We start from the raw sequence: 13341 nt of genomic DNA on the forward strand, positions 1-13341 counted from the left end.
ATTTTGTGTTGTGACATATTAAAATAAACTTTTTCAAGTAGAATATAATGTAATATAAAAATTGCATAATTAAAGTTGTTTGAATATTACTTTTGAAATTCATTCGATAGCAATAATTCAGTATAATGTGTCTTGCAATAATAATAATAATAACATCGATTGAATAAACTCACTATCCATTAGAGCTTATATCTTTTCTCTTCAATTTCTGTGCAATTCATTCCACACTTACAATAATATTTTAAACGGAAAAAGGCCAAAATTACCCCTGAACTTTGAAAAATAGTTTATTTATGCCCTTCGTTCTACTTTAGGGCCAATTATACCCCTACCGTTATACTATTGGCCAAATATGCCCTTGAGTATAATAGAATGCCACATGTCAGTTTCTCATTGGTCAACTTATTTCCCCTTTTAAATATGTTTTTTAATTTTTTTTAAATCTGTTTTTAAAATAATTTTTTTAAAATAATTTTTTTAAAAAAATCTATTTCGTTTTTTTTTATCTATTTTTAAATCTGCCTTTTAATTTATTTTTTTAAAATCAGTTTTTTATGTATTTTTTACAATATGTTTATTTTATTTTATTTTAAATTTGTTTTTAAAATAAATTTGCATTCACAGATTTAAAAATATATATTTAAAAAGCAGATTTTAAAAAATAAATTAAAAATCAGATTTAAAAATAGATAAAAAAACGAAATAGATTTTTTTAAAAAAATTATTTTAAAAAAATGGTTTTAAAAACAGATTTAAAAAAAATTAAAAAAATATATTTAAAAGGGGAAATAAGTTGACCACTGAGAAACTGACACGTGGCATTCTGTTATACTCAAGGGCATATTTGGCCCAAAGTATAACGGTAGGGGTATAATTGGCCCTAAAGTAGAACGAAGGGCATAAATAAACTATTTTTCAAAGTTCGGGGGTAATTTTGGCCCTTTTCCGTATTTTAAAATAGTTAAATTAATTAGTATGGAATACACATGCAACACACATACTCAAAAATTAGTACTATTAAATAAGGAGAAACAAGAAAATAAGAGATTTTTCCATACCTCACCCACATAAAAGTATAACAACATTTGGCTACAAACTACTATTTTTATCCTCGCCTTCAAACCTTCCTGTGTAGGATCATATCCTCAGTTTACTGAAGATGTATCATCGTGTTTAATCATCTCTCCTCAGTTCTTATTTGGCCTATCCCTACCTCACCTGAAACTTATTATAACTAACCTTTCACATCTACTTAATTAATCGTGCATCCACACACCTACTATTCACATGATCAGATCATCTCAACCTCACTTTCCTCAATTCATCCGCCACAGAGGCCATCCCATGCCTTATCATGTATAATCACTCTATAAAATTTACACTCGGACGCGAACCTTCATTTGACCTATCCCGCTTCATTATGATGTGCAACATCATCTTCAATCTCCACATTTCTTAAATTATTGACCCAATTTATTTTTTTAAAAAAAAAAATTCTTAAATATAACTTGTGTATATCTTCACTTCTACAACTTCTTCACACGTCACATCACTAATATACAGACATCACTAATAATACGTGGATGATTATGATGTTGCGCTGCAAAAGCCCACAGTACACGTTTGTGTTCATCAATAGAACACCTTTTCAATTAGCTAAATCAACCATTATTTGTTAGTAATTTAAATTGGAAATATTATTGTACTCATTAATCTCTCGATATTGAAATATAACGGTACTTGATAAAATTTATTTTGTGCAGCGTGATGTCTGACTTAATGTCACAATTTAGCTTATGAATAAATTTAAGTTTGAGACGTATCATTTTAAAGCTTTAATTTCTATTCCAAAATTAATTTTCACTTTATGTTGTTTTCAAGCAACGTAAGCTTATTAAATATACTTTTTGTTGTTTTTTTAAAAAGTTACGTACTATTTTTACACATAAGAAAGAAACTTTTATGTGAATAGGTGTCCAATTACACTCTCCTGACGTATTTATATGGGAAATTTACATATACTACATTAAGAAAATATTTATCATTTATAGCAATAATTTTTTTCCCACTAAACACTTATAATACAATTTTAATACATATTAGCGAAAATAATTTATAAAACTCATATAATACAATTTTTATTTGTGGATAATTTATTTATCACATACTTTAATACACTTATAATACATTGTGTCAATTTCTTACCAAACAAGTATAATATATTTTAAAACACTTATAATACATTTATATTGCATAATTCACTTTTAATACATAGTAAATATATCATAATATTGCTATATATTGCTATAAATGGTAATAAATAAAAAATATTGCTAAAATCAGTAATTATTTATTAAAAAATATTTTTCCTAGTAATTTTTCCTATTTATATCGCCACTTCGTTAGTGAAAGTGGTAATGTGAAATTTCCTCTCTTGAATATCACTGGTGTAATCTTTAATTCCAACTTGTTTGAATGGTTGTTAGGTATGATTTCATAATATATCATATCGTATTATAATTGTGTTATATTATATTATACTGTATTATTTTAATGAATATAATGTTTGAATAGATTATATCATTTTTCGTCATTACATAGTGTCACGCATTAACAATTTGAATGAAAAACCTATAAGAAAAGTAAGAGACGGAGTAAAGCTATTATAAAAATACAGAATAAAGATAAAATACGACTATTAAATAATAAATAAAGATAAAATAAGTAAATAATATTAAGATAACGTGTGATCACACAAAATAAGACTTTTCGTCGATCTAACAATAAATTAAACAATACAATATAATAAAATTCAAATAACAATCAAAACAAACATTACCAACAATACAATATATATACAATACATCAGGTAACAACCATCCAAACAAGGTATTACGTATTGTGTGATTGGGTAGAAAAATTTTATTACGTGTCTCATGACATGATTGATAATTACTGATTTTTTGTGAGACAATATTTTCTTGATTGAACTTAACACTTTTCAATTAAAAATTTCAAATTTAAACTTTTTGTTCCTTCCTTCACTTAATCTGGATTAATAGGAGCTTAAAAACTTGTATCAAATAGGAGATGAGGAAAAAAGACGCTCGTTCCTTCTGTCACTCTCTTTCTCCCTCTGTAGTGGATAGATAGAAATCTGATAAAAAGTATGTAAATTTTTATAATAATTATTTTCGCGGTAGTTTTTTTGAAATTTATGATTTAAATTAAATCATAAATATTTGTGTGATTTTACGTCATTTTGTTAAAAGTAAAATAACATCTTAAAATTAAATTATTAATAAATATAAAAAATTGTAATTTCTTTTTAAACCAGAAAGCAAAATGAATTTATATAAATTGAAACACAATAATTTTTCAATAAGGGTATACACACGACACTATTCACCTAAAGTGTCTCTCTCTTTCATTCTCATTATTATGGTAAGTTGAATTATACTCTAATTTCTTTCTCTCACTCCTTGTCTGTTCATATAATATGTATGTCCTACTTTTTTGGCATTCGATACATACTCTAAGCAGCTGTGCAATGCAGTAACTGCGGATTTCAATCACCATTTTATTAATGGCTAAAGTTGTAGAATCATCCTCCATTTCTATGTCAAAAACAGAAGAGAAACACATGGCGAAGCGGAGAAGAGATCATAATGATTACTCCAACAGAACTTACCCAGTTTACAGAGGAGTTCGAATGCGAAGTTGGGGAAAATGGGTTTCTGAAATTCGACAACCGCGTAAGAAATCGCGAATTTGGCTCGGCACTTATCCGACCCCTGAAATGGCTGCAAGAGCACATGACGTAGCTGCGCTTAGTATCAAAGGGAATTCAGCGATTCTAAACTTTCCTCAACTCGTTGAATCACTGCCTCGTCCAGCTTCAATTTCACCTAGAGATGTTCAAGCTGCCGCTGCAAAAGCAGCTGCTATGGATGAACTAAACTCCTCTGTTTCTTCTTCTTCTTCATTGAGTGCGTCGTCGATAGAGGAGACAACAACAGCAGAAGCATCGGAAGATCAACTAGGTCAGATTATAGAGTTACCAAGTTTGGAGGGGATTTTTGATTCGGAAGAGTTGAAGTTGAATGACTCGGCTGATGGATGGCTGTATCCACCGCCGTCTGAATTCGACGGCGAATTTTGTGGGTATTTATTTGAGCATACAACCATGGGAGAGACTCTAATTCCTACTAGCAGATTCGAGACGATGAAATGGACTTGATTACATTTGGATTATTATTTTTTTACTCTTTATTTATTTTTTCTTCACATTTGGATTACTTCATATGGTATGCTCTGTTCATATTTACAATTCTTCTTCTTTCATGTTTATGAATAAAACAACTTTTGCTTTCTATACATATTTTTCTATATAGGATCATATCCAATGTCATGTAACAATCACATCTTTCAAATTTCTTAGTCCTACATTGGTTGACAACCCAATAATCCATACATTAAAAATTCAAAGGTCGATTTGAATCTAAAAATATTCCGTTTTAGATTGGTTCAAGTTCACAATATCTTTCTTTTTTAAAAAAAAGTTTATAAATAAAACTAATATGATTTTATAAGTTATATCACTTTAGCTTTAATTATATATATTTTTTAAAATGTTACTGCTTAATCATTAGGATTTTCATTACCAGCTACGGTTTGGATGTATAAAATATTCTCTCTCACCCTCCATATCCGTCGTTTAATTAATTATTGGTCATTAAGTGAGAAAAAATTAAGTGCAAATACATATGATTACTCGACCCTTCAAATTTTTAACGTGGGGTTGAATTATTGGGTTGTCGGAGTTGGAGATCAATGTAGAGCTATGAAATTTGAGGAAAAAAGTGAAAAGTTTGATAAAGTAAATTTTTTTTATAAAGTGAAAGAATTTCTTTCGTTTTATAAAGTAGAAGAAAAGTTTTATTTTATATCAAAATTAGACGTTAACAGCTTTAATGTCTGCCGTTTGAAAATTTTATATACTAAGCCTATTTTAAGTTTATTTTTAAAATATGACTTATTTGTATCAATTATGTATCTTTATAGCTCAAATAGGTTTCGGACTCGTGGTTGGGCATTGTGCTAAACTGTTTCGTCCTGGGAAAACTTGCACAGCTACTGGTCCCGTACGCGCTACAGCCAGGGAGTTAAAAAGTGATGTTTACATTTGACAGTTGGTTATAATTTGTCTAGCTAGTCACATTTCTCTTCTAAGAGAATCTATGATTCTTTCTTTCTATAAATAGATAACTAGCACCAGCAAAAGAAGAGAAGAGAATAGAAGAGAAGTGGGTAGGGGCTACCTATACAATGATCAAATTCCATAGGCCTCTTACCATGTCATTTTCACACTTCAATTTAATACTTGAACCAGTGACTCCATGAGTAGTATTCACTATGGTGTTTACTTCTCAACAACCTCTTTTTTTTTTTATCGAGTTTTTGCCTTTTTTGCTATTTTGATAATTCAAACCCACAATTTACATAGAGTTGAAGGTTGAGAATGTTTACCCTTTGAACAACCTCCATCTCTTATCCTTCCAAACAACTACCCTTGTTAGTTTTTTGTTTTTTTTTTAAAAAAGGTAATTACTAGTCTCCTACTTATCTTTGTTTTAATTTGAATGAATTGGGTGATACTGGGGAGTGTGGAGGTATCTTAAATGGAAAATGATTGTGCAACCCCATTGACATTGAATCTTGATCAGCCACGTATTGGATTGTCAACTTGATCTCTGATTGTAGTGGATGCTCTCATTAATCTAGTTGAACATATGTTTCCCTCTTATTCGTCCATTTTAGGCCTTTTTGTATTGTCAACACTCACACAAAAATTGTGTGCCAACCCATCCCTTAAACGTTGATGCTCTCATCCACTAACACCACACCCCCCAATTTTGTAAATGAAATAGTCATCATGAGAGATTTTCTCTAAAAAAAATTAGATGTATGTTATCTTTTAGTGCCTATATATAAGACAATAACTTGCAACTTTTTATCATAAATATAAGTTGATCCTAATCAAGTTGTGTTTTTATTAGGTACGTGAATAAAATTTTATATTGACAGTTAAAATAATATAATTGAGATTTTTTAGAAAAAATCGTGTGAGTTTGACTCGATAGATAATATCATAGTATCATATTAAGCACTTGTGTATTTGAACTGCTTTAGCTAATAATTGGTGTCAAATTAAAGCTAATGGTTCAATGAGTTGAGTACAAACGATGTGGATAGCACAAAGTAAATATCCAAATAAGCCTATGAGGCGATGATCAAACATATACGTGATTTAGTTCGTGAGGTGTGATGATGGACCATGTGGAATTTAATTAGTTTCAAAAGAAGATATGCGAACCTTAGTTTTCACATTGATAATTAAAAGAAAAAAACTGCATAAATATAAAATATTCTTAATAATGTCAAATTTTGTTCAAAATATTAAACGGAAAATGTTTACGATGTGTGTTACGAGTAATTTTTTGTTGTCTTAGATCTACAATTTAGTATTGGAGCTAATGGTTTAAAGAGATTAATATGAAAATGTCGGAGTGATGACGTGAGGCTTTACTCACTACTTTATCCATTGGAGATTCACAACAAACTAAAAGCTTGTGTTAATATGGTTTTGGTGACCATAAATACTTTGGTCATATGGGTACATGACACATAATTAATACATGAATACATAGGTAAGCCCATAAAGTAATGACGATATAAATTTAGTTACGTTTGAAGGGTTTGATGATGAATTATGTGAAACTTAATTTGAAGAGTAGATTAATAAATGTGCAATCAAAATTTCATATTAATAATTGAGAAAATATAATTACTTATAAAATTTAGGAATATGAAAAAAAAGAAAGAAAACGGATTGAGCTACTAATGGAAAAAGGCATAAATTTCTTTATGAACTTGTCGTGAAAAGTAAGTTACATACTTAAATTATCATGACGACCTATTACACGCATTTACTACTTAGAAGTGAATTTAATACTACCTTAAGAGGTGTAACAAAACTCTCACAATATGTCGTGTGTTAAACTCCCTGCCACATTAACGTCACATCAACGCCACGTCAAAAATTATAATTTTTTATATTTTTTTTGTTTTTATCTTTATTAATTAATTTTTCTTTTGTTAACTCTGTTTCACACTAATTAATTTCTAAATTAATTACTAAAATTCTCTAATACTTATATATTCTTTGTCACTAAATTCCACCCACTTTATCTTTCATCTCATCGAAAAAATTATGTACGGACACCTTCACTATCGATTCTTTATTCTTCACTATCACTATATCACCTTCAATTATTTAACCCCATTGAATTAAAGTTCAATTCTTTATGAATTTCAACTATATTTCTTCTTCTCTTTGGGTTTTAAAGAAAATCATAATTCAAAATGGGGAGTAAATGAAGAAAATCACGATGGTAGCGGTGGTGGTCAAAGGTAGGTTTTTCGATATTGTTTCGTTGTCTCCCACAATCCAAAATATAAATTTTGATTGTCATATTGATATGCCCACCACACCACCCCCTCATCTTCTGGAGTTCGTATGTGTAACGACTTGTCTCCGTTGTTATGAATAGGCCAATGGAAAAGGAATTTGAGCTAGAATATTTTGGATAGTAACTTCGAAAAATTTGAGTCTAAGCTAGATTTGGATGAATTTTGAGTCAGGCGAGGTCTGGGATGACCTTGTGATAGGTGGAGGATCAAATCAGTAATCTGATTTAGTTAGCTGATATCCAAGACGATACAGAGCATTTACGGCTTCGCAAAATTGCATTCGGGTAAGTAAAACTCTCAAAATTGGACTTGGCGTGAAAGGTATGATTTAAGATGCCATGGGATAGGACTATGTTGTAAAATGGGAGTTTGGAGCTCAAGTCCCGAGCTCACTATCTCCACCTATTCCACCAGAGTGGGGCCGCCAGAGCGAGATGATCCCGCTGTGGCAGGATAGTCGCGACTTAAAATGGAAAAAAACCTCCAAAACGGTTATTTTGACTCCCACTTCGTTATTAAGAGATCAGAAGCAACCTAGGGCGATTTTTTGCTGATTTCCACCATGTTTGCATCTAACGTAAGTAAATCACTCTCTTACTTCATAATTTAATTCCTAGAAACTATGGTTGGTAATCATTGGGGGAGGGTTTGAACTGAAACTAATGGTGGGAAATAGCCCTAGGGTGGGATTAGGATCATAGGTTTTGGCCTAGGAGGGTAATTATGTTATAATGCATGTGAATTAGGCCATTATATTTATCCTTTGTGTATATGTGACATGTTTTAGACCAAGAACAAGGAGAACGAATCCAGAAAGGGAAAGTTTTTGCATCTTAAGTGGTTAAAGCTCGAATTCGAATTAAGTGATGGTTTTGTTTCCTGTATAGGTTTCATGTACTTGCTAAATTACTTCATGGTATGCATGTGTGTATATGAATAAGGAAGCATGTTGAATTTATATGAAATAACCATTAGCTGGCCTGCGTTGTGATGAACTTGTTCTTGGTAATATAATGTTGATTTTTGAATGTAATTGTGTTTTCTTGTATAATAGGATCAGGTGTCACATTTTGACACATAATTGGATCAGATGTCATATTTTGATATATAATTGGATCGGGTGTCACATTCCCACAAATATTTAAATTGGGTGTTATATACCGACATAAATCTTGGATCGGTTGTCCTGTTCCGACACAAATTAAGTATTTGCAGGTCCCATGATTGGACCCTTATATGAAATTTCATGATATTAGGATGGAAGAACTGTGATCTAGTTGAGTACTGTTTGAGATGACAATGGTTAAGTTATTCTTTATTTATGTGCTTATTATGTTGGGTTTAGTTGTCCAACATTTGCTTACTGACTAGCCGCGTTGTTACACCGCGCACTCTTGAGCTCGGAACGTCTTCTTAAGTTCCTTAGACACTATCATGTAAGACGGATAAGCTACGACACTATCAAACAACTCTAAGGAAAGAAGATTGTGATACCTCGCGAGAAGGGAGGTTGGAGATAGAGTCATAAGAATCTGGAAAGAGTTGGAGGCTAAGAAATGAGTCGTAGGACTCGATTTACCTATGTAAGACACTAATTTAAGAGTCTTATACACTTAAGTTTCTTAAGGATATACCAAGCTTACATAGTTCGGATTACATGAGCTCTTAAAGTAAGACGAAATTACGAACCCGCGAGGAAGGGAAAAAGATGATGTGTGGAAGCCAATGGAGGAGCGACACGTGGCAGCACCTCAAGCAAGCAGGTGATGCACCTACTTAGGGTCAAGTAGGTGATGCAGCTGCTTGGGGGAGGTGGACCCCGCTGCCATGTGGCAGCCCCTAATTGGTAGCATGACACGGTGGCCAATCATGGCTTGACACGTGTCATCCTTAGGGGATGACACGCGTCACCCCTTGGGACCACCTATATAAGTTGATATGTATCCTAATTACTTCAGTTCATTAACAAATTTCCAGCAGCAACGTGAGAAAACAAACCCTAAGAGCTAAGGAGAAAATTTCGACGGCTTGGGAGAAAAAAATAGGTAAGTCCCATTTTCATTCCGTAAATTAATTAATTAGCATATACTACGATGATATGGAAGTATTAGTAGTACAAAATTAGGATTTGGTGCAGCAAAAATCGTACAGGAAGCTGCCACAATGATTCAGCACGTGAAAACAATTCCGAGACGCGATTTCGGCGAGTTCTAGCCAATTTCGGGAAAGGTAAGTTCTTCCCCTCTAATTTGAAGTTTATGATGTTAAATTATGGTGTATTACACACCTTAGGGGCTGCTGGAATTTGGGGAAAAGGGTTGAAAAGTTCAGCGTTCGGAATAAACTAAACTGGAGTCGCTAGAAGTGAATTGTTGTCGAAATAAGGTGTTGTGCGCGTGGGAGATGTTGTTGGTTGTGTTGTGGTGTGTTGCAGGGTCTAAAAGTTCTCTAAATGAGGTGTGGGAGATGCTGGTTTCAGCCACATGACCCTCCGCTTTGCAATTAAAGAATTCGCGAAAGAAAGATTAAAAACTCTAGTTTTGGTATCTTAGTTTCGAGTTAATTGTCGGGGGTTTATATTGTGTATTTTTGGTCGTAATATGTATATGTATGGGATTCTGGTTCTATTTTTGGTAGGCTTCAGGTTCTAAGGTCATGGTTGGGATTTCGGATAGGGCACATTATAGGGGAGGTGCTGCCCGATTTTCGTTAACATCCTAACTAGTTAAGGAACTAGCCGAGAAGGCAAGCGAAGGGATGAATGTTATGAATACTCGTGGGTAGTCTAAGTTGCTGAAAAGTCCAAGGTTGTTAATACTTACATTACTTCCAGGTTAAATAGGTTTCGAGGACAACGATGTGGACGTGATTAAGAGAAGTCCATACAAGGTATGTGAAGCTTTCCTTTGGCGTGTTTTTGGAATAGATATGTAGAACTATTCTTCTTTTCTTTTGGCATGTATTAGATATAAGTTATGAATGATATGTATACGATATTTGGGATTCAATCCATTCGTAAAGCCCTGAGTATGAGTCGAGACTCTTGTTTACTTCTTGGTATTAGAACTTCTGCAATAGCTGAGCCATTGCCTTTTTGTCTTCTATGTGATGAAAACTAGTACATGTAAAGCCTATTTCTTCTTCCTTTGGAATGGCTTAACTTTAAGTGAAATGGTATATGATATAGGTTTAGAGGTAATTCCATTTATGAGCTCTGATTGTAACTCGTGACTTGTAGTCACTCCTGAACATTAAGAGTCTGAAAGTAGTCAAACTACTATTCTCGAGCCTGCTATATAATGAATAGAAAGTAGAGGTACCAGCTCCTCTTTTTAGAGGCTCTGAAATGATAAATGCCGTTGATTGCATGAGTTGAGTCTTTGACTAGATAAATTGTGTTTCTGATTGCATAGACTATATTTCTGATTGCATGAATTATATGGCATTATTTTGATGCATGTTTGTGATCCCTGAAGACCCAACTGATATAAGCCCTAATGACATCTAAAGGGATACCTCGGATAATTACTCCCCCAATCTTCAGGTGACGGTTCACTTGACTGTTTCATCGAGTCTTAGATAATAACTTAGTTGCATATAGTTTCTCACTACTCTACTCGTGCATACTATAACCCATCCTTCCTCGAGTGCCATGATGGGCCGGGATATGTTATCGTGCACAGTGTTACTGTTTCTTTCACTGCGTCCCGGGCCGGATGTGTATAGTTCCACGCATGAGGAGACGATGCCGTATGTGAGGTGTGATATATGTTATATGTTATGACGATACGATTATTCACCGAGTCCCAGGCCGACAGTAATATGATAGTATATGTGGTAAAATAAGGAAGGAACACCGAGTCCCTCCTTAGAGGGCCGGGTACATATGTATATTATGATGGTATGCTATAGACGTACACCACTCCATTCACCGAGTCCCTCACTAAAGGGCCAAATACTTTATGTAGGCATGCATATGAGATTAAAACAATACATTGTGACCCTGAGCCCCGTAGTGAACCGGGTATAATATGATGATATACATGATAAGATGATACCGTATACGATGGTATGATACCGTATACGATGATATGATGAAATGAAATGCATTATGACACGATGATTTGTGATTATGAAGTAATGATAATGACACTGAGTTCACTAGAGGGCCGGGCACAGTATATGATGGTGTATAGGATCACATGTCCTAAGGTGCAGGTAAAGTAAATTGTTAATTATTATACTTATCCCCTGCATCCCTATTTCAGTTATGATCTCAGTTACGATGTGCTATGCTTTACATACTCAGTACATATGTCGTACTGACCCCCCTTTTCTCGGAGGGGCTGCGTTTCATGCCCGCAGGTACAGATGTTTATTCTGGAGATCCATCAGCGTAGGAGTTCCTCTCAGCTGTGTCGGAAGTGCTTCACTATTCTGGAGCCTAAATTTTGATGTTGGTCACTTAATATATATATTTGTACATTCAGGGGTACGGCGGGGGTCTTGTCCCACCATATGTTGTTGTTACTATTCTTAGAGGTCTGTAGACATATGTATATGTGGGTTGTTTGTGAGTTAGTTTCGATGTTTCCTATTTGATATGTTGGGAATGTTTTTGTTATAGCAGCCTTGTCGGCTCGCGTGCCCTTTCATGATATGATACAAATAAAAGAGGTTATATGTACATGAAATAGTTTTAAACTTTTGGGGTTTTTGTATATAGTATCACATCACACACGGTCCAACTTAAGTGTAGTCGATAAATATGCATGAGAGGGTCCAGGTCGGAACCCAGTTGCGGCCTACGGGGTTGGGTCGTGACACGCGTGATCCTACCAGTACATTATTAATTTTGTATACTGATACTATACTTGCTCTGTCTTTGTTGAGTACAGGACATATTCAGTCGATTATGGAGAGACCTCGCCTAGAGGAGTGATAGTGTTCAAGTTCAAGGGTGAGCTACTCTTTCAGAATGCCGTAGACTCTCTCTTTTATTCTAGTCCTTCTTTTGGGACTTAGATGTTCAGACACTAATGTTAGTTTAATGTCTTTCTTTGGGAATTGTATTCCCTTTCTAGACTTGTTAGTTGTTATAGTTTTGGTACGATCGACTTTCAATTTCTAGGATGATTTTCCGCATATTTGGGTTGCTAACTAGGTATTTTTGAGTTTTAAGGAATTATGCCTATGTTTTGTTGATTAAACCTGCTTCCGTATCTTTAAAATTATTTTTATCTTGAGATTGTTGTTAGTTGGGCCGTAGTAACGATTCTCCCACTAGAGGGTTAGTGTGGGTATCAGTCACGGTGGTTCGGTATCGTAACAAAGTTGGTATCATAGCCCTAGGATTGTTGATCTCGTCATATAAAAATGAGCCTTGTAAAGTCTTGCCGAATGGTACAGAGACATTTGTACTTTTATACGAGAGGATACAAGACTTTATGAAAAGTTTCTCTATCTTCTTTCCTTCGCACTATAACTTGATTTCAATTGGTATATGGTGACCCAAATTGATATCTAACTTCTTTCACTCTCTTTTCCGCAGATGATTAATACTCGCTATAATGGTGTACGGGTCGCATCTCTAGTGGAGCCAGAGGAAGAGCCAATCGTTCGAGGGAGAGCAGTATCCACTAGGGTAGAGGTTCCAGTTGAAGAGGTGCTCCTAGGTGAGTCCCCTCCCGCTCCTCAGAATAAGTTAGAGGAGAACCCAGAGGTTAGAGAAGAGAAAAGAGTTGTTGAACAGGAGGAAGACACCCAAGCTGGGGCTGCCAGTCTTTCCCCTATGGAACCTATTTTAGC

General features: G+C 33.9%; 1 protein-coding gene across 1 annotated transcript; it reads left to right on the plus strand.

The window, feature by feature from the left end:
* Window positions 1-3424: 3424 nt before the first annotated feature.
* Window positions 3425-4375, plus strand: LOC129888807 (dehydration-responsive element-binding protein 3-like). Its single transcript, XM_055963826.1, has one exon. The coding sequence runs from the start codon at window positions 3587-3589 to the stop codon at window positions 4238-4240; it is 654 nt and encodes a 217-aa protein (XP_055819801.1). The 5' UTR covers window positions 3425-3586; the 3' UTR covers window positions 4241-4375.
* Window positions 4376-13341: the final 8966 nt, after the last annotated feature.

This window comes from Solanum dulcamara, chromosome 1, assembly GCF_947179165.1.
Source record: "Solanum dulcamara chromosome 1, daSolDulc1.2, whole genome shotgun sequence".
NCBI classification, from domain to species: Eukaryota; Viridiplantae; Streptophyta; class Magnoliopsida; order Solanales; family Solanaceae; genus Solanum; species Solanum dulcamara.

Coding starts and splice junctions, on each gene's coding strand:
- LOC129888807 (XM_055963826.1), top strand. CDS start 3,587: ATGGCTAAAGTTGTAGAATCATCCTCCATTTCTATGTCAAAAACAGAA.